General features: G+C 36.6%; 2 protein-coding genes and 1 long non-coding RNA gene across 5 annotated transcripts in view; 1 reads left to right on the forward strand and 2 right to left on the reverse strand.

The window, feature by feature from the left end:
• Positions 1-4,608, reverse strand: part of c3a.5 (complement C3a, tandem duplicate 5) — a 42,408-nt gene extending 37,800 nt beyond the window's left edge. The window contains exon 1 of the mRNA XM_087237790.1: positions 3,063-4,608. Within this exon, the coding sequence (XP_087093916.1) occupies positions 3,063-3,205 (143 nt within the window). The 5' untranslated portion in view covers positions 3,206-4,608. The remainder of the gene's footprint in view (positions 1-3,062) is intronic.
• Positions 4,609-6,257: 1,649 nt separating this feature from the next.
• LOC147847061 (uncharacterized) overlaps positions 6,258-22,635 on the forward strand; it is a 34,398-nt gene continuing 18,020 nt past the window's right edge. The window contains exons 1-2 of one of the 2 annotated variants that reach the window (XR_015477244.1): positions 6,258-8,195; positions 9,229-10,800. This is a non-coding gene — a long non-coding RNA (uncharacterized LOC147847061). The remainder of the gene's footprint in view (positions 8,196-9,228; positions 10,801-22,635) is intronic. The other variant, XR_015477245.1, reaches the window with a different exon arrangement.
• c3a.1 (complement C3a, tandem duplicate 1) overlaps positions 6,486-22,635 on the reverse strand; it is a 47,199-nt gene continuing 31,049 nt past the window's right edge. For both annotated transcript variants that reach the window (NM_131242.1, XM_087235181.1), the window contains 12 exon segments: positions 6,486-6,746; positions 7,262-7,397; positions 10,007-10,090; positions 11,751-11,831; positions 12,270-12,356; positions 13,573-13,678; positions 15,411-15,500; positions 17,869-17,959; positions 20,345-20,393; positions 20,483-20,573; positions 20,651-20,710; positions 22,087-22,245. In NM_131242.1, coding sequence (NP_571317.1) covers positions 6,605-6,746; positions 7,262-7,397; positions 10,007-10,090; positions 11,751-11,831; positions 12,270-12,356; positions 13,573-13,678; positions 15,411-15,500; positions 17,869-17,959; positions 20,345-20,393; positions 20,483-20,573; positions 20,651-20,710; positions 22,087-22,245 — 1,176 coding nt within the window. In that variant the 3' untranslated portion in view covers positions 6,486-6,604.

Genomic DNA, 22,635 nt, shown 5'->3' on the forward strand with positions numbered 1-22,635 from the left:
TGGTGTTCAGGTCCTAATTAATTGGTTCAGGTGTGTTTGATATGGTTAGCAACTAAAATCTGCAGGAAGGTGGCTCTCCAGGAACAGGGTTGGCCACCCCTGGTATAGTTAATGCCGCACAAACAAAAGTGTTTAATGAAATAAAAATAGCGACAGAGTTACATTTTTCGCTGGAGGAAACAGCTGTGCTGATGAGGTGAACACAGAGATAACCCGACTGTTCCTTTATTACATTGAGATACAGGTGACACAAGATTATCTACTGCATATCAAAGAACTGCAAAGAAGCAGATATTATAACAATTAATCAATAAGCACACACCTTGTTCTCTCGCCATCCACTGCTGTAGTTTGCTGATCAAATGAAAAACAAAATACGGGGAGGAGCCGAATCCTGCCGCCATTTACTTATCAAGTTTAAAGGGGACTGTGGCGATAATTAATTGTGTACAGTTTATGAGCTAATCACAAAAGTTTAAGGGGGGCTGAGTGGAAATATAGGGGGCCCCTAAAATAGGCCTAGCAACACCCATGATTCTGACACTGTATATATGATTGCTATTGTGACGTTGCATTTTCAACACAATCTCACGGCAATTCGTAACTTTTTCATTTAGTGGCTAATTCGTATGAATTCGTACGATCTAATTCGTACAATTTAGTACGATTTGCTTATCCCCCAATGACGGTTGGGGTTAGGGGTGGGGTCAGGTGCCACGCCTCCTTTTTAAAATCGTACCATTTCGTACGACTGAACTCGTACGAATTCGTACGAATTAGCCACTAAACTGGCAAAACGTAAAATACTTACGTTTTCTCGTGAGATCAAGCTGGCATTTTCGGTAACACTTTGCAATAAGGTTCATTAGTTAATGCATTTACTAACATGAACTTATAATGAACAACACATGTACAGCATTTATTAATCATAATTGAACATTTACTAATGCATTATTAACATCCAAGTCCATGCTTGTTAACATTAGTTAATGCACCATGAGTTAACATGAACTAACAATGAATTACTGTATTTACATTAACTAACATGAACAGATACAATTGTAAATGTATTGTTCATTGTTTGTTCATGTTAGTAAATACATTAACTAATGAACCTTATTGTAAAGTGTGACCATTTTCACCGTCACACATGATAAAAACGAATATAATTAGCATTAACAATTTAAATTGCAGTTAAAAGTTAAGCATTTTTGTTTTCTATGGACCTAATTATAAAAACTGCTGTTTATTACAATCTAAAAACTGTCCTGTGGTGCAGCTCTTATAAATAATAATGAATAAATAAATAAAAAAAAAAAGATTTATTGTCCTTTGTTGACACCCCTATTTATTGAAAATGTCCAACAAGTCTGACAATGCATGCATTGCATTATTTATTTATTTTATTTTATTTTTTACAAAACCCAGTTAACATCTAACCTCAGTGCAAAAAAATAGTGCAACATGCATAAATAACATACACACCCATAACAATATACAGACAGAGGTAGTGTTATGGATGCAAAGAAGGTGTGTTAATAACTACTAAGGTTATACAAGCATGATATTACATTACGCAAGATATCACATTATAATATACAGAAGTAGAACGGTCTCCAGCATCCTCTAGTTATTACGGAGCCGTTTTGACAGGAGCAGTGATGTTCATGACGCGTCCAAGCATTTATATCTCAAGATTAACTTTATTTACTTACAAATACTACAAACAAACACGGTCAAAAAACTGTTTCCCCGCTACTCCTGCCAGCTGATCACCCATCACCTGTGAGCCCTTACGTAAGCAGGTGAGCTGACGTGACATGTAGGTGGAGTATATCTATATCATTAAACCACTCGATTAGTGACACAGAATAATACTTTATAATATTGTTAATCTGGTCCCACTTTATATTAAGTGGTCTTAACTAATATGTACTTACACAGGAACTAATAGTTTGTAATAATGTACTTATTGTGTAAATACATGTATTTACTGTGTACTTATGCTTGATTAAATACCTGTTTGTATTTACATCTGTAATTAACTTTTGTAATTACATTTGTAAATACACTGCTGACCATTCCCTACATCTTAACCCACACTTAAACCTACCCACACCACCAAACCTGTCCATAACCCAACCTCTATCCCAACTCAGAAGCACCACAAGTGTTCTCAAATGCATTATAAACACAATAAGTACATTGTATTTATTTTTTGATGCAAGTACATAGTAGTTAAGGACACTTAATATAAAGTGGGACCGTTAATCTTAATCAATCATGCAACAAATAAACAAATAAAACATAAATATATATAAATATCACAAATGGCTCCAACAAGACGTACTTACTATGGGCAAATTATACAGTTTAAACTAGATAATAGATGCATATACACTATAGCAGAAAAAAACCATAAACATATTTCATAGATGGGTAAGGTATTGATAAATAAACAGTACTATGAAAATAAAAGGTGTCCAACAATAAAGATCAAGATGAATATCAGTATTAGAAGTTGTTTTTAATTTTGCTGTCACACCACAGGACATTTTTACAGTACAATACAGAAAAATCTTTGGTAACACTTCAGGTCACAATTCAGGATATTAACAACCGGTTAATAAGCACTATTAACTTAATAAATGGCTGTTTATTAATAGTTAGTAAGGTATGAGTTGGGTTTATCTTAATCTGAATCCCTAATAAAAGTATAATTAGGGTATAAGATCATACTTTCAGAATAAGATCATACTTTATAACTCCCAATGGACAGTTAATATCTTAATAATAGGCAGGTTATAAGCCAGTAGTTAATAGCATGCATTGTGACCTAAACTTAAGTGTTACCCAAATGTTAACAGTGACAGAATGTATAAAGTTGGTAAAACCCTTCAACATTTACACTTAAAACTACATAAATATACAATTTTTCTTGAAGAAAGACTGTAAAATGTGTGTATGCTGACGCCTATTTGTCGTTTATTCATATATCCTGTATACATCAACATCAAGAAGCACTTCATAAAATTAACACTTAATAAAATGATTGTACTTACAGTGGGTCAGATAATACGAGGCAAGGAAAGCAAAGAATGACTGAAGTCAGTGTCAATACGTCCACATGCATGGTGTTCACATTGATCTGTCCGTGTTCGAGACTAAAATATAATGATAGATTGATCTCTGTTGAAGATACCATCAGTGACCTTAGAGGTGAATGCTGAGTAACTCCAGTGGAGGAACCAAACCGTGATCAAGCAGAAGATCAGTGTGTGTGTGTATGTGTGTGTGTGTGTTTGTTGTGCAACTGTCTCATTGAAATCTTAATTTCTCCACCCAATTTCACAATATGGCTTGTTTGCATCTCGTCTTCAAAGTAATGGCAGGGTATATTGAGGAGAAATCATGGTAGTTAAATTCATTTCACTGTAATAAATGCTCCACACAATTGGTTTGTATTTGGGCAACATGAAGGAAGTTCACTTATTAGCTTTTGACAAATTTAAGTGGATAGAACTTAAAATGATCAAGGCAGGGGTGCAAAAACTTGGTCCTGGAGTGCCGGTGTCCTTTAAAGTTCAGTTCCAACCCCAATCATGAACATGAACATCTTCAAACGTTAATCTGATCTTTTATACACCTCCAATGGTTAGTATTTAGTTTAATTAGTAATTAAAGTAATTTAATGAATTTAAATTAATTTAATTTAATGAAAATAATAAATAAAATAATTGTTTTATTAAAATGTAGTTAATAACTAATACACTTCAGATTTAACTGTAACTGTAATAAATCTGGCCTTTTCTCATTGTTGAGAAACTGCATTTTACTGCATTCGACTTTTAATAACTTTATAAACATTGTAATTTGATTTGTGATAATACTGTATGTGATAAAAGCCTCAGGAATTAATCACAACAAGAGCATTTAATACCGTCACAAGCCTAACTGTCCCATTACAAAACTTCAATTGAGTTTTATCTTATATGCCAAAACCACCATGTAAAACACAAAACGGATTAAAAAGCTGGAAATATAAACGGCCCAAAAAAAACTTTTGATCATGCAGAACATTTATTCATTCATTTATTGATGTACAAAATGGTAAATTTCACAAAACAAAAACTGAAATGAATGCACAATTATTCCAAAAATTAAAAACCAAGAGTTTCAATAATGTGCAAACTTGAATTTGATCATATGTTAATAGCAGGTGGAAATCTTGGCTAAACAAGACGACTTGTGGAAGAGCTAAAAATGTAAAAACTACATCATCTGAAACCATAAGGTCCACTAAAGAGATAATGACATAAAAACTGAAAGTTACTACCATAGTTTCTTTGAAAATTTAAATTCAGTTGTCTCCCCTTAATCTGTTCTGAGATTGTTGATAATGCTGCATATTTTTTCCTCTCAATTTTAAAATATAGTTTTAAAATAAGCTACTTTAATCATTATAAACTTTTTGCACACTTCCTGATTTCTCCACACAGATGTTACAGCATTTCACAAAATTCTTTGTGACTTTCATATGCAAACTCATAGTAAGCCTGAAATTAGATACCGCAATTGCTCAATTAAAAAAAGAGCTCTCTAACATGAACGACGAAAAAAAAAACAAAAAAAAAAAAAACAGCTTGTTTGGATCATTGCTGCACTAAATAACATTAGAAACATCCATCTATCATCCAGTATTATAAAGAAATATTACATTTATTTTGATCTGCATTTTAATTTTAGCATTTAGATTTAAAAATCGACTCAGGATATGAAATAAAGCTTTGTGCTGTATCTGTGAATGTCACATGAGAATTGAAAGCAAGTGTCAGTTTTACTGTATTTAAGGCCATTATATTCAATCTTCTTAAACCCTGGACCGCTGGAACATGAAGATGAACCATTTGATTCGATTTATCATTTAATACTTTGAGCAGTTTTGGTAAATGAAAGAATTTTGAACTGATAATCACATTGTATTGGGTATGAAATACATCAACAACAACAAAAATCCATAATGAAACAGCACTACTTGTTTGAACTACATCGCACAGAACATTTATTTAGTATTTTACCTTTTGATTATTTTATGTATTATTATTTTATAAGATTTTACATTTATAAATGCATCAAGTCGCAGTTTATATGTTCTATCTAGGATTAGGTTTCACAACATTACTAGTATATTTCTGAATCCGCAAATGTATAAAATAAAGTTTTAGTTGATTTGTTCATTTATTTATTGATTTATTTATCATGTGGTCCGTTTAAGTTAACGAAAATAAATGTAGGCCTACATCTAAGTTTAGCACCACGAACAAACACAAAGCTAAGCATTCACAACAGCGAACAACGGTTTATTATTTTGCGCATGCGCTTTAGCAGTAGTTCGTCAGTTTGGTTCACTTGAAAACATTCGTCGTTGAAATTACACGGCCGTAACCAGCAGATGTCCTCATCAAGACAGAATCTAGGAACTGCCATGTAATGTGTAACAGTGTTTTTAACCGTCGTATTCAATGAATTTGGAATAAAAAACAATTTCTCTCACTGGCTGGAACTTCAAATAAGGTAAGACAGAGACATCTGAGGTAACATGCTGCTAAATGTTTGCTAGGATGGGTTGAGTTACTTGAGTATTTCCTTAAAAATGTACTATATAGCCAGTTGTTTCCCTCACCCCCCAAAAACGTATTTAAAGCGTACTTAATAAAGGGATTTAGCTTACCAAAGGACAGCGGAAGGGAGTTTAACTGCATGACATCAGCTGACAAAAAAATAATTCATCCGTTTAATTTAGGATTGAGCTCTGAATTCTGCTGTTGTTTATATGCAGTTATATATATATATATATATATATATATATATATATATATATATATATATATATATATATATATATATATATATAACTGCATATAAACAACAGCAGAATTGTTTGCAATTCTGTTTGCTGGTATATATATATATATATATATATATATATATATATATATATATATATATATATATATATATATATAAAACTAGCATCGTTCCAACATTTTTTTTTACGCTTCGGAAAAACTGTAAGTATAAATATATTGAAAACGATGAATGCTTAAGGAGATCTGGGTTTACTTTAAAAAAAGGATATTATTATAATGATATAAATATTATAAATATTATTGTAATGATATGAAGTTTTAAAATATCACAAAACAAATCATAATTTTAATGTAGAACAACAATATGTTCGGAAAAAACTTTTTTTTCATTAAAGTGAAATAAATCAAGAGAACCATAAATAATAATAACTAATTACAATAACTAATTTTTCAACTAATAATTTAGTTGAAATTACATACTTTGTTTATTTTTTCTTTTTTATCACAACTTCTTTGAATTTAAATGTGTTACCTTTCAGTTCATAAGTATGTTTGGTGACCACACTTATTTTAGGGTGTATAACTGTTCAATAGTTCTTGAATAGAGTCAAAAAATAACATTAACCATTTTTATTCAGTCAGTTTATACAAATTACAAAGTATTTTTGAAAAAAACAATATTGAGATTTAACAAAAGTTTGAAAGTGAAAATACTCTCTGTAATCAGTAGACAATTATGTTGCACATCCTTCTTTGGTGAGCATGTTCTCGAGTTCAGTGATGCCGATGTACCGGTCTCTGTGCTCTGCAGATTTACTTTCTTGACTTGTTGGCCAGTATTCAATCCAGGTCTGCTCTCCCAAGATATACTGCAGACTAAAAACAGCAGAAAATGAGAGGATAAAACAGTCAGAATGAACGAGACACGCATTTCCAGTATAGTGTTCAATAACAGCACTGCTGGAAAAAACAATAGAAACCAACACAGAAGGATTGTAGGGATTTCCACTTGAAATGACAATAAAACCAGCTAATTATAACCAGTAAAATCAGTACATTTGTGTGTAAATGGACCTACTTGATTGTGATTTAATGTTTTTCAAATGCCACCAATAGATGTTACATTTTTCCACTGAAGTTGAGAACCAAGCGACAAAACCCAATCGATCTAATTACTTTCACAACCATTAAGACCCTTACAAATCCAACTTCATTTTTTTTAGCAGGAAAAAAAGTATATCAAAGGTAATAAAAAGGGGAACTCCTAAAAAAACAGGATTTATTTTTGTTTCATAAACATTTGAAAAAAAAAATCTATTTTTTAGGCCATTTAAGCCAAAAACAACCTTGTTAAATCCATAAATGTGGGTGATGTGATTCATGACACCTACCTTCCTCCAAGTTTTGGCAGATCTGTAGATTTGCCCATGATCAGATAAGATTTTCCTTGAACAAATCCTAGAGACTCTTTGCAACTTGGACGACCCAAAAATGATTTCACTTGTCCCTCAATAACTTGATCAGTTCCTGTAAGACAGAGCAAAAAATTTATAGCAGTGCAGTTTAGTATTTGCTAGGGGTATAATGTGACCCACAGATTAATAACCAAAATCTGCATAACCAACAACTGCGTTTGACAGAGAAAGAGTCTTTAGTCATTTCAGTTTTCTGCCTGTTTTATTTCTGAGTTACAAGCTGGCAAACAACACAGAAGTACTGGAATAACAGTTTTTAGTTCAGATATAAACAGTTTAAAATCCCCATTTAATGCAACTTGACGGTCAAAAATTAAAGTTGTGGTAATTATATTGTTTAACCAATAGGTGGCAACAACCAGCCATCAAAAATTTTGTTTTAATAAATAATTCTTCAAAAATGATATATTTAACATTCATTCATTAATTTTCTTGTCGGCTTAGTCGGCTTTATTAATCCGCCACAGTGGAATGAACCGCCAACTTATCCAGCAACTTTTTACGCAGCGGATGCCCTTCCAGCCGCAACCCATCTCTGGGAAACATCCACCCACACATTCACACACACACACTCATACACTACGGACAATTCAGCTGTACCGCATGTCTTTGGACTGTGAGGGAAACCGGAGCGCCCGGAGGAATCCCACGTGAACGCAGGGAGAACATGCAAACTCCACACAGAAACGCCAACTGAGCCGAGGCTCGAACCAGCGACCTTCTTGATGTGAGGCGACAGCACTACCTACTGCACCACTGCTTCCCCACATCTAACATTGACTTATTGAATAATTAATTGAAAATCAGATTAAAAATAAATGTGAAGTTAGACAAGATAATAATGTTAAATGTATATGTGGCGAGGGGGCGTGGCCGAGAGCCGTGGGAACGGAGTGAGGCCACCGCGTAAGTGGATACACCTGCAGTGCGCACCTGCTTCGGATCCCACGGAAGGAGCTCTGGATGATAAAAGGAGGAACGATGGCAGAGGAAGCCGAGAGAGGACCGGGCCCGGGCATTTTACTTTTGTTTTCAGTTTGACGACAGTCTCCGTGAGGAGCTGCCGTCCGTTTGTTTTGGTTTAGACGGCAGTCTCTGTGAGGAGCTGCCGTCCGTTTGTTTTGGTTTAGACACGGAGAGTCGCCGCGATCCGCCATGATGCCAGAGCCTGCATCCGTCCACGGAAGCGGGAGCGGAGCAGGAGACCAGAGATGCCGCCAGCCAGCCAGGAGAACCGCCGCCGGATGCCAGAAGACGGACGGGTGGATAGATTCCTCCACAGGGCTCCCAGCACGTCGTTGCATCTCTCAGCTGGTGGAGGACCGAGTGGCAGCGTGTCTGGAGAACCGAACCCCAATTTTTTTTTTTTCCTTTTCCTCTCTCCCCTTTCTCGGTCTACTCTGTCTTTGTCCTCTTTTTTTTTTCTATCTCCTTTTCTCTCGGCCCGTCTCATTTAGATCTCGCGGGTGCTGTGGCGCCAAACCGCCGGAGTATGCACAGCCACGGGGTGCCCCCGGCATGTGATGGGAGATGAGGGTATGTGGCGAGGGGGCGTGGCCGAGAGCCGTGGGAATGGAGTGAGGCCACCGCGTAAGTGGATACACCTGCGGTGCGCACCTGCTTCGGATCCCACGGAAGGAGCTCTGGATGATAAAAGGAGGAACGATGGCAGAGGAAGCCGAGAGAGGACCGGGCCCGGACATTTTACTTTTGTTTTCAGTTTGACGGCAGTCTCCGTGAGGAGCTGCCGTCCGTTTGTTTTGGTTTAGACGGCAGTCTCTGTGAGGAGCTGCCGTTCATGTTATACATAAATATTTTAAAAACTGCGTCGGTTCTCCGCCTCCTTCTTTCCGGCGGCCAAAGGGCCGTGAACGTCATTACAGTATACATTTAGCATTATAAGCAAGATAATATTTCTTGATATTAATTATTTATTAAAATGACAGGTTCTGAATTACCAGAAGTTTCTTGCAGTATGCTACCATTGTAATACATAAAAAAGCAATTTGCATTTGTCTCCTCCCCTTTTTGCTGATCCAAAATCGGTCTTATCCGTGACCGTGACGTATGTGTTTGAGAGGACATTGCATTTAAAGAGATCACCCAAAAACTTGCTGTTAAATTACTGTTTGACTACACCCACAGCCCATCCAAGATGTAGATTTATTTATTTTTTCTTCAGTAGAACATTAAAGAAGATTTGAGCTGAATGCTTGTTGATTCATATAATGGCAGTGAATGGTGAAAGGTCTTTTAGATTAAAAATAAACACATACAAACAAGTCCAAACCAATAGGCATGGCTCCTGAAGACACACTGAGCTCTTGTGAAGTGAAACGATCAGTTCATGTAAGAAGCTGAACAATATTTACAATATTATTAGCCTCAATCCACAGCCTGGCTAAATAGATCTTGGAAATAGATCAATAATATTGAATAATGTTCAGTTTCTTACACGGGCCAAAGACCTCCATGGTCACAGTGAGTCATGACTCTTGATTTATTCTTATTTGTGTCTGTTTACTTTTAATTATATGAATCAACAAGGACCACAGATTCAGCTCAAGCTCTTCTCAATGGTGAGTAAATAAACAGGAAATGTTTGTGTTTGGGTAAACTATCCCTTTAACCAGAATCGGACACAAACGTAATAAACCGTACCTTCTTTCAGCACCTGCTCCACTTCCATTTGGTAGATGTCAGCGTCCGCTGCCAGCTCCATGTCCTTGACTTTCACTTTGTAAACTGTTAAAAATACAGGTTAGCTTTAGCATTAGCTCGGGTCCAACATCAGGTCAACTAAAGCTAAAAGATCTGTTGGCCTCAGAACAACAAAACGGTCAAACTGACTCCCTCATGTTATGCAGCACAAAAAAACTGTATATTTCCCAAAAATTATAAAGCAAAAAGTAAACAAAAACTAAACACTTGCCCTGACTAAATGTTTTCAGTGATTTACATTATCCATCTCAACTCATCATCAACTCATACTCATCCATTTATTTTCCATTGCTATTTTGGCCATGGCATTGTAAACAAAAAGTACATTCACATAAGTAAATAACAAAATAAAACAGTAATAATCTAATAAACAGTTCAATTTGAAACACGCACAAAAATGGTTATGTGTAGTCATGTGGGCTCTTGAGATAAAGGACTCTATTTTGACAGTCCATGCGCAGAGCGCAAAATGCAGGGCGCAAATGCTTTCAGGGCGCGTTTTTGCTAATTTAAGAACGGGAAATCTGCCTTGCGCCGTGGCGCATGGTCTAAAAGGGTTGAGTTTATTTTCTTAATGAGTTATAGGTGTGTTTTGAGAATAAACCAATTAGAGTCTCATCTCCCATTCCCTTTAAAACCCAGCTGCGTCGCGCCAAGAGCGCAATCGCTATTTACAGGACGCAAAGTAAGTCTAAGTGGAAAAAAATGAGCATTTCACAAGCAAACAGTTCACAGTTTTTTAACAGAAAACTGTTAAACAGAGCATCTACTGAGTGAGAATGAGAGATAATGGATCACTTTCACATTCGCTCTTGGATAGGGAAACCTTTACGCACAGACATTAATTAGTCTATAAATAAATACTTTTGTTTGTTAAGCGCAAATATTCGTTTTAAAACTATTTCTAAATTCAGTTCTAATTTCCAGCAAACGAATAAATGAATAATAATAGCAAAATGTCTTCAAAAACCTGAGTTATATCCTAAAACACATGCTGTGCCCCATATGGTCTAAAACCTGACAGGTGGGCAAATCTAAGCTTGTTTTTAATAAAACAAATATAAATATGGATATATTAAATAATACGGCTAATAATAATAACATTATACAAAAGCAAATTGTTATGAATGAACTGAAAAAGCCTCCCGAGATGAAGACATAAAAGCAGTGATTTTTCATATTTATGTAGGCTAGAAAATAATATGTTTTGTAATATTTTAATCCTTTATATTTATATCCTATATCTATTCTTATTATATTCTATATATATCCTTAATATTAAAAATTTTTTATATGTAAAAGATATTTGCCTATTGCTCTCTTGTGTGTATTAAGCAGTGTGTAAGCGAGGCGCAACTCTGCGCTGGAGTTTAGACCGGGTTAGTTTTGGTCTAATGAAAAATCTATTATAGTTTCTCAAAATAGCAACGCGCCAGCGGTCCGCCTCAGAACGCCTCCCTTTTTAGACCAGAACGCCTATGAGTGCACAAATGAGCACTAATGCATTTGCTATTTAAACAGCGTAGCGCAACGCCTCAAATCGACTCTTGCGCCAAGCTGAAGCTACTAAAAGACTATTGCGCCGCGTCTTGCGCCACATTGCGCCGGGTGTATGATAGGGCCCTAAATCTACATTTCAGGAACTATGACATGAATATACACACACAGAACACATTATATTTACCGTAATCCATGCCAGATTCACAGGCCTTTATATTCCGTTCCTCATCTTTGAAACCCCCTTTCTTCTGTAAACTGCAGTTTTCTGTGTTCAGAGAAGTAGATTATGTTCATTCATGCACAATACTTCACATTAAATAATAATCATAACTGGTTAAGTTTTTCCTAAAACTAGATGTAAAAAAGTTTTAGTACATTAAAGCCATGCTGATTTAAGTGCAAAAAATGTGCTTTGATTAAATCTTTGACCTCTTTACTCGACTGCAGTACTGCAGTTTGTGGCAAAAATAATAATTATTCATTCATTCGTTTATTGTCCTCTGTCTTAGTCCCTTTTATTAATTTGGGGTCGCCACAGTGGAATGAACAGTCAATTTATCCTGTATATATTTTATACAGCAGATGCCCTTCCAGCTGCAACCCAGTACTGGGAAACACCCATACACACTCATTCCCCCACACACACACACTGAGCCACCATGTCACCATATGGATAATATTTATTAATTATTGACAATAATACCTTCAGCACACTGGCACATGTCTCCTTTACACAGTCTGTATATTACTCCTTCTCTTTCAGGGTGGAAGTACTTTGTGCAGCGTGCATCTGGAAAAGAAAAGAAACACACAATTATTAAAGGGCACCTATGGTGAAAAATCTACTTTTCAAGCTGTTTGGACAGACATGTGTGTATGTATAGTGTATAGACCGTCATATTAGGGTGATATAAACACACCGAGTCCTTTATTATTGCACACAAATATCAATGTCATCTCAGCATTCGTTAGATAGTTGTTTCTGGGTTTTGTTAGTCCTATTGATGTTGTTTTAAAATACAATAAATCCCTTAAAAAACAATTTGCAGCGGTGATTATTCATTTTTGGTGGGTGCTCCTACATTTTTTCTGTTGCTCCTAAATTTTTTTTGGTGCTCCTAAATATTTGAAGTTGAAAAAAAAAAAAAAATTTATCAATTTTGAGCCCTGTGAGGTCGAGGGAGAAGATAAAAGCGCTTATTTTCGGTTTATTTGGACCCAAGAAATAGAGGAAAAGCTAGTGGAGGTTTGACAGGAGCAACCGTGTCTGTTTGACGTTTCATACGGAAACAAAGAAAGTTAAGGAGAAAGTGCTAATTCCCTTCAAACCCAGGTGAGCACTACATTTTCTACCCAATTACAGGCTTCTTTCTCGTTATGTAGTTAATAACAAAAGATATTTGACGTGTTTTTGGCTGTCAGACGAAGTTGTCAGCGCTTCTTCCTATAGTAAAGTCATGCAGTGTGAAAGCCCCTGTCGCCGATCCATCTTGCAGTGCAAACAAAGCAGCAAAAAAACGCTAGCCCGGATAGTCATGCAGTGTGAAACATCTGTGACACGACTACTTAGAAAATCATGCAGTCTGAACTCGGCATTAGTCTCTGCTGACATTATCTTCAGCGGCTCAAACACTCTAAAGGCTAATAAACAGACGGCTGCTTCTCACTCAGAGCTGTTTATACTAATGAGGGAGAGATAATACCACTAGTGGACGGGGCTTTCCTCCTCTGGTGGCATGTACAATGGGAGAATGTCAATCAAAGTGTTTCTGCAGACTGTTTTTATCAAGTGTGATTGTAACAAATATAATTAATTCATGTTGACCATTAGAGGCTGAAGATATTCACACACTGCTGACACACAACTGTGTTTGTACCCCTTCTAAAAGTGATTTTGCATACTAGGTTCCCTTTTATAATGAAATTAAATATGCATGTAAATTTAGATTTTTTTTATGTCTCAGATGTGTGTGTGTGTGTGTCGTGTAAAATGCGCAGCAGCTTACTGGGTGAGTAATACTCATATATGGTGACTGCAGCAGGTTGAAGCAGACCAACATTGAGCATCTTGTGCATTCTGAAGGCAATTCGTTCTGATTCTTTATTAGAAACCTAATGAAGAAGAAATCAAAGTAAATTCATGGTTACTCTGGACATGAAACTGCATTAACATTTGCTCCAGCAACACTTAATAGACTGATTTCACGCGGCCGCCATTTTCAAAAGCGAAATCGAGGCTGCGGTGGGAAGAAAACCGGAAGTATCATTGGGAGTTACATAGGAATGTTGTGTACCTGGCTGTATATCTTATCAGCGAAGATAAAGTGACACAAAATGAGCATTTCTCTGCCTTCCGGGTGACCCGGAGGTCCCTTCTGAATGAATGGTGAATGTAAAAAGGGATATCAGAGCTCATTTTCAGCTAAGTTAAGGGAAATGGCACTAGTTAGCTAACGTTTTCTTTCCCAAACACACGTTTTAGATGCCATTCATCAAACTCGAGTTAATGAACTGATTCTTTCACTATATTAGACTTGTCACGATACTGAATTTAAAGAAAAACCGGCAATTTCCCGCTAGCATTTAAGGCAATGTTGATGGCTTTCTTAAAACAGCGCTGATTTGCCATTGTGTTCACGTGCTCAACAGAAATGACTGTGATTGGCCGAGAAGGTCATCAGTTCACCCACCGCTGTATACTGAACACAAACACAGACGAGCCGAGCGATCTGCTTGATGACTCGACTGATCTTGACGGCTGCTTCGCGCTCCAGTCCGTGTATCTGTGTTTGCACTGGGTGAAGAGCGGTAAACTAAGAGCAAACCAAACACAGATACACGGAGAGGGAAGCGCGAAGCCATGAAGATCAGTCGTGTCGAGACATCCGCGCTCAGCAGCGCTTCCATGTTAGCGGGAAATTGCCGGGTTTAAAACTTCTGTACCAGCACAACACTATTACAGACAACACGAAGGTGTGCTGCAGAGGACTGCAGTGTTTTATCACTCACCGGGCTACATAGACTGAAGCAGGAAAGCGTCCTCACGGTGTTTAACATGAGCTGAAACCTAGGAGGACACTTAAGCGTATCACTGAGATTGTGATGTTTGATGCTAAATTGCTTTTAATTGTTTAAAATAAACTTACTAAACAATATTAAAGTGATGGTTACACAATATTCTGCATTTTGAAATCTCGGCAACAGCTGGAGGTTTATAGTACACGGCATGTTACTGCAATGTTTACAGTGCTCGTCCTATACTTCCGGTTTTCTTCCCACCGCAGCCTCGCTTTGGTTCTTTGAAATGGCGGCCGCATGAAATAAGCATATACATAAACTGCAATTACACTGGGAAGTCAACCAATCAGAATCAAGAATTCAACATTTTATTATAGGAAAATATAGTTGAAGACAAAATTATTAGCCCTCCTGTGAAATTTAAACACCCTTTCATATATTTCTCAAGTGCTGTTTAACATTGATAAAAAGGTTTATGATGATTAACATGATTTTTTTTCAGCACATTTTTTTATACATAATGTAATTTTACTAATTACTTGTTTATTTTGTCTTTGCCATGATGACAGTACATAATATTTTACTAGTTATTTGGCAAGATACTAGTATTCAGTGCAATTTAAAGGCTTAACTAGGTTAATTGGGTTAACTATTTAACAGAAATACTATAAGACTTTCTCCAGAAGAACATTATAATGTGAAATACTGTGAATAATATTGCTCTGTTAAACATCACTTGGAAAATATTTGTAAAAATAATAGAGATTTCCCAGAAGGTCTAATAATCTTGTCTTCAACTGTAAATCAACACAGTCTGCTGAAATACCATTTTTAAGTATAAGATGAGGGATCCTCGATCTGAAAGAGCTTTGTCCATCTCAAACTTCTCAAGGTATTTCTCCTTCCCCCGGGTCAACTGTGGAAAACAGAATGAGAGGTTATTTAAAAAAAACAAAAACTGATATTATTAAAATTCTTTATGCCCTGTCTGTATAAGGATGCTTCACGTTTCAAGTCACATTTCTTTAAATAGTGTAGCATCACTAGAAAAGGATCATCAAGTAATGCAACATTTGTCAATTATGACATAAATACAAATTTTGTTATAGAGTAGATCTATATTACCAAGTAGTCTAATGACAATACGTTGAGGTTTTATGAATTGAGATGATTGTTCTGTACAAGACACTTAAAGTGGTAAATATTGTTAAATTTTTAACACAGGCCACTTAAAGTTTCACTTTATAAAACCTCAATGTATTGTCAGGTATTGATGTGTGTGATTTTTGGACTCTTAAAGTGCCTGTAGCTGCTGACTTGCATTATATTAATTAGTGATGGGAGAAACTACGCTTGTCAAAGCTTCAAAACAATGTTGAACCACAAAATGGTTCGATATTTTCAAGTGTTCAAAAGCAGCACATGCTGGTCAAAACCATGTAAATACAACAAATACCTATGGATTCATTTGGCTTTTTCAAACACACTGCAGACGTTCAGTCAACCAAATGCACTTATCTTACTGTGTTATTAAATAATATTAAATATAGAGTGTCTGCATAATGTGTTCATTTTGTCAGTTTTCCAGGCTTATATATTGTTTATTCTATTGTGGGATCTGCTAAACAAGACAACAAGAGACTTTTAACTGATAATATACCCATTTGTTTTACAAATATCTCATTAAAATGTCTGCAAGCTTATAAAACTGATTTAAGATCAGGTAAAATACTATGAAACCTGTTCGGAGATTTGCCACCAGGGGGGCGAATTGAGTGAACCTGCACGATTCATGATGTTATTTTATCAGCAGGGCTATTCATTTGGCGGCCCGCGGGCCGAACCCAGCACCCATGGCAATTTGTTTTATCACACCTAATCTAAATTCAAGCTTTATGTTAGGTCAGTAGCTATTTAGATTAACTGTTGTTGTCATCTGCATTCATGCATACAAAATCATTTTAATAATAATTCGTCTAACATATATTTTGTTTACATTGCACTAAAAGGCACGCACAACTCTAACTGTGAGATGTTTTCTACTGTGTGCGCCCGTAAAGCCGCAGGCGTGTCGCTCCGCTTGTGCACGCATATTGTCATATATTCTTACATTAGAAATAACAAACTTGCAAGCGGAAAAGACGTGATATGGGAACGGCCGCTGTTGTAGTTAATCCTGTGTGCGTGCGTATTAGCCTCGGTGTACTTCAAACTTAAAACTAGCGCACAGGCAACTTGGCATTTTGCAGCAGTTTCGTTCTGTGCAACAGAAATGCGGCTTAGAGAAGACTTTACGATTAATAAACTGTGACGAATCAAAGCGCAGTTAATAGTGAAATCGGCTAATCGCTGCATCCCTATTAACGATATCAGTGCATTGTACAAATAGCCTTTTCTACAAACATGTTTTCGGCTGCCTGCACCACTCGCTTATGATGACTCTGTGCAGCCTTTAACTGCAGCTCGTGCTGTTATTGAACAGAGATGCACGTGACTTCATAACCATAGCGGCAGTTTGTCGACTGAACTAAATTTATTTTGATATCTTGGTCACACTGTTTGGAGGGCCGGATTCGGCCTGCGGACCGCCAATTGAATAGCTCTGCACTACAGCATTGGCGCCAACAGAAATCACATGATCTTCACAATTATATATGCGCTCCGATCAACTTATTCAAATTATTATTGATTCGTAAAGGCTTCAAAGCTTCATGAAGCATGGTACTGAAAGCAGCAATCACTAATAAGAATCAACAAAGACCATAAAAAAAGTCACCTCCCTGCTGAAAAATCCAGGTTAAACCAGCCTAGGCTGGTTGGCTGATTTTAGCTGGTCTACCAGGCTGGTTTTAGAGGGGTTTTGGCCATTTCTAGCCTGGTCTTAGCTGGTCAGGCTGGAAAATGACCAGCTAAATCCAGCTAAAACCAGCTTGACCAGCCTGGTTTAAGCTGGACATAGCTGGTTTTGGCTGGGCTCTCAGCCTGCCTAGGCTGGTTTAAGCTGGTTTTTTCAGTAGGGCTACATCTTGGATGGCCTAAATTTATCAGAAAAATGTTCATTCACTAATTTTTGGCTGAACTTGCCTGTTAACAGGCTAATATAATGCTAACATTTGCATTACCTGACCAGGGTAAAAAGCTAGAATATTTATTTTGAACAGGCTAAGATATACACGCTATTTCTTTATGAAGTTAAACGATTAAGAAAACAAAGTTAGACAGACCTCAGCACTCAATAAAATATGCAATATTTACTCCTCATTATAACAGTATCACCACATTACCTCCTCAAGATCGTTGTATTCCACAGTAAATCCTGTCGGTATGCCAATGTCCAGAATAGTCATGGTGGCAGGAGATTTAGGGTTCTTGTAGCTGTGTGGATAAACAGATGGAGAGCAGTATTTATCAACATATTCTGTTGGTTTTGCTCCATGTATACAGTTTGCGTTGTAAGCTGAGTGTGTCAGAACGAGTCTACACCCAACATGCTGAATTTGTCAAAAAAGATGCGATTAAATAGCAATTAATTATGGGTAGAGCCAGACGGAATCTGCGGACGTTTTTTGCGATTTCTGCTGAGAATTTTGGTAAAAATCTGCAGATTTCTGTGGAATTATTTTTGGAGTATCCAGCGGAGTATCATAACTTAAACTTTAATATATTAAATAAAAAGTAATAAATTACTGAATAAAAACTGAATAAATTCCGATTTACACATTTACTCAAGTAAATAAGCAGAATTTATAATGGGCTAAAAACTGCGGAATTCTGCGGAAAATCTGTGAAAAAATCTGCGGAATTCTGCACGTGCAGATTCCGTGTTGGCCTGCTTATGGGTCTAAATTCAGCTATATGGCGGCACGGTGGCTCAGTGGTTAGCACTGTCACCACTAAGCAAGGAAGTCACTGGTTCGAGTCACGGCTGGGCCACATTTCTGCGTGGAGTTTGCATGTTCTCTCCGTGTTTTCTTGGGTTTCCTGCTCCGGTTTCCCCCACAGTCCAAACACATGCACTCCAGGGGAATTGAATAAGCTAAATTGGCCGTAGTGTGTGAGTGTGCGTGTGATGTGAGTGTTATGGGTGTTTCCCAGTACTGGTTTGCAGCTGGAAGGGTATCCGCTGCTTAAAACATATGCTGGAATAGTCGGCGGTTCATATAATGATAAATCAGAGACTAAGCTAAAGGACCTTTTTCATGGCTGCTGCATGGAGGGCGCCATAGCGATCAGCGTCTTCAGGTAGAATGCTAAAAACTTCCGTTTACAGCGTGTACAACTGGTAATTTGCGCTCCGAAAATGGGTTTCAACAACGTTTATAATGGATAACAGAGTGTTTTTGTGACACACAACTTAGAAATGTGTCTGTTAAAGCCGTTATAATCTGTCACATGTGGTTCAAGCGCATGAGAAATACGAGAAAAACGGCTCTTTAACACAAGCACACACAGAGAGAGAGAGAGAGAGAGAGCAAACCAGAGTACTGGCATGAAACTTAACAGGTATGAAACTCGTGCAATTTACAAAAATGACCAATAAAAGTCTGTTATTGATCCTTTGCTGGCTGTTTTGCTGTTCATTCTAATCGTGAGCCGTTTGTGTTTTATTTCGTGTGTTGTTTTCACCACGGTTTGTGTTTTTCTGTCATTTCGAAATGACACTAGCCTATATTTTCACTTTGTCACAGTGATTAAATCAGTGTGTCAGTGGCACAGTACAGGCTACGTGTGTGTATCAAACATTTTGGTGAACTACATTAGTTTGGGCTGATTATATATTTGAAATAAAGAGAAAATGTTGACTTTAGCGATGACAAGGCTTCATTTAAACTGCAGAAGATGCCGTCTGACAACGAGGGGAAAACGCCTCACAGCAGCTGTTTTCCATTCTATTAGATCGCATTTCTTTAAATAATCAGTCCAGGAGATGCTGCTGATGGACAACAGTATTAGTTCAAAGAGGATAAAAGCAGGTAAAATAGATTAAAACTATCATTTCAAAGCTGTCCAAATGTGACTGTTTACACGCATCAGCTGCCGACCGGAAGTTCTTCGCATTCTCCTAGCGCATACACGCAAAGCATAATAGGTAATTTTGCATTCCAAAAAAAGGTCTATATCATCCACTCACAACTAGTAGACACAAATATATGCAAATAAACTACAAACACAGTGTGGGTGAAAAGTAGTATTTGCTTTATAGCATGAACAATTGGTTATAAATTCCATATTTGTTATTATACAAATTTATTGAAACAAATTGTACTGTACTATATTACATAAACAGACGGACTAGCGTTGTCAACTACATACTATTTCAACCTCTGCAATTTTCACACCACTGATGCATATGTTGAATGTATGTATGTAGTCATTTCTGTTTGTAGTAAAGTATACAAAAAGTATGTATAATAATAATTTAGTGGTTAGCTTGTGCTCACGGCGACCCGAGTTCAATTCCCGGCTTAGGGTCCTTTGCAGCTCTTTCCACTACTTCTGCTCCCCACACTTTCTGTCTGTAAAATCTCAACTGCCCTATACCAATAAAGGTGAAAAACCTTAAAAAATTAGATTAAAAAAGTGTTTATAAATAGTTTAATTGAAAGTATTACACATTTTTAATGCCTTGTTAATTCTCACCCACACTGTATATGAAAAACAGGACTCCAGCTGACCAAATAAACAAACCAAGAGTGAAAAAAGCCTAAAAGAGCAAATGCTGAATCAAGAATAAATGCAATAGGAAAGATGTTCACATACAAGAAGTCCATGGTGAGCTTGAATGTTTCAATGGCGTCTGCATGTTTTGCTAAAGGACAAAATAAAAGCGAGTTTAATTTGTGAAAAACACACAAAGAGGTTTGTTTTGCATTTTCTTTTATATATCTCCACTCTTACTTTCAGGGTCTTTATCTATTTTAACACTCAGATCAAACAGTGTGCAGTCAGATTTCTTCTCAACGGGTCTGGCGTAGTACAGCGTCAAGACCTGAAAACAGCAGCTCGTTTTAGATTTGATGCTTTTAAGATTTTAATCATATCATATAAACGATCATGAACACTCACGGAGAGGGTGGCTTTTCCAGTTCCTTTCGCAGTCACGTTAAAGTCCTTGTTTATGTCCACCTGTTGAGCGAAAGCAAATTTAATAAAGTCACCAAAATGCAAAGATACCTACAGATTTTAATAAACCACTATTGACAGTCCATTTAAAAATAGTAATCAAACTGATGTGATACCAATCCGTAATAGCAAACGTTGGGTAATTAGCTTTAAAGTGTTATTAAATTGCTCAGTCATCTGTTATTTAGGTGTTATTAGGCAGTGGTTTCCAAAGTGGGGGTCGTGACCCGTTTGGGGGGGTGGGGGGTTTCGCAGGATAATGGGGGAGGGGTCGATTGGTGCTTTTCAAAATTCCAATTCATTTTATAAAACTAATAGAACGAGCATATTTTATCCACAACCCACAGAAGATAAAAATAGTAGTTAATAGTTACATTAAAACAAACAGCATACATCATATTAAAGACCCAGGCTGCATCCGAAACCGCATACTTCCATACTATATTGACCTTATTCTCCGCCGACGAGTGGGCGCTGCCATTTGAATCTTTTTGGCTCGAGACTTCCGGTCTCATTCACTTCCATTCATTTTTTGACGTTAAAAACTGCTCATTACGCTGCTTGATGTTGCAATTTGATATTTTCTTGTTATATTATTCTACTTGGTCTGTATAGTCATGCAAACATTTGTTTGTAGAGCAAGTAGTTTGACCGTTTTCTGCCGTTTATTATTCCTAGTCATTTCTCCCATAGGCGACTGAATCGGAAGTTCTAAGACAATCGCGAAAAAGTAGAAAATTATGATAAGGAAATATCAGTTTGCAACATAAAGCAGCGTAACGAGCAGTTTTTAACGTCTAAAAATGAATGGAAGTAAATGAGACCGGAAGTCTCAAGCCAAAAAGATTCAATTGGCTGCGCCGGCACGTCTGCAAAGAATAAGGTGAATATGTATATGAAATTGAAAAGTGTGATGCTTTGATACATATATTATTTAACTTTTCTTTTTTTTAGATTAATTATATTTGCTTACTAATGAATGTTATGTTTACGTTTAATTTATATTGTCTTTCCATTACGATTTTAATTAGACATTAATAAATGATATGACAAATGTCTTTCACTCGACTTAAAAAGTTCCTTTCACTTATTTTAACAAGTTTATCAGGTTTCAACTACAAGTTATGCGAAGTTTACCTTCATATTTTAGTCAGTTTGATTAATGTAAGTTCAAATGACTAAAAAAAGTTTATTTGATTCAACTAAATAGTGTAATATTGACTCAAGTAATCTCATTCCTATTGAGTTTCTCATTCAGTAATTAAATTACTTTTCAAACATAGTTCTTAACAAGTGATCTGAATACAGTTGTAATGATGCAATTAATTTTACGAAGTAACAAAACCCGCCTGGCATTAGTAAACAGAGCCCCTCCTCACCTTGTCTGATCGTGAAACATGCCGATTATCTCTTTTGATAGTATATCTGCTAGGTTTGCTTCTTCCTTCTACAGCCAGCTCAACTTCCAGGTTGAAGTTTTGGCTGTCCTTCACCTGTGTACGGTACTCCGCCACGGCCTGGAACACCATGATGGTTGCCTAGAAAGCAAGAAAGATTTTAGTGCATTACTAATGAGACTCTAGTGTAAAGTGTTGCATATTGTACAGTACAGTGCTTTTATCATCCTTTTTGCAATTTGTTTAACCACTTAAACTCTGCGGACCCGGTACCGGGTCTGTGACCTCATCGACTTTCGCTTTCAGATTTAAAGGGCTAGCGTTGCACCAGACCCCCGTAAGTGGTGTCGTTTGAAAGTGTAGAATCTATATTTTATGCACATATGCATCACTTTGGTTTTTATTCTACTGCATAAAAGTTATTTACACTTAAATACACAGTTTTTTGGATACCCGAGCTAGGTATTTTACATTGGTTCATTTTCATATTTTTTTATATGACACATGTACAAGTTATAGCTCAAATGAAAG

The sequence above is a fragment of the Danio rerio genome, chromosome 1 (assembly GCF_052040795.2).
Source record: "Danio rerio strain M-AB ecotype USA chromosome 1, GRCz13ab, whole genome shotgun sequence".
Classification (NCBI taxonomy): Eukaryota; Metazoa; Chordata; class Actinopteri; order Cypriniformes; family Danionidae; genus Danio; species Danio rerio.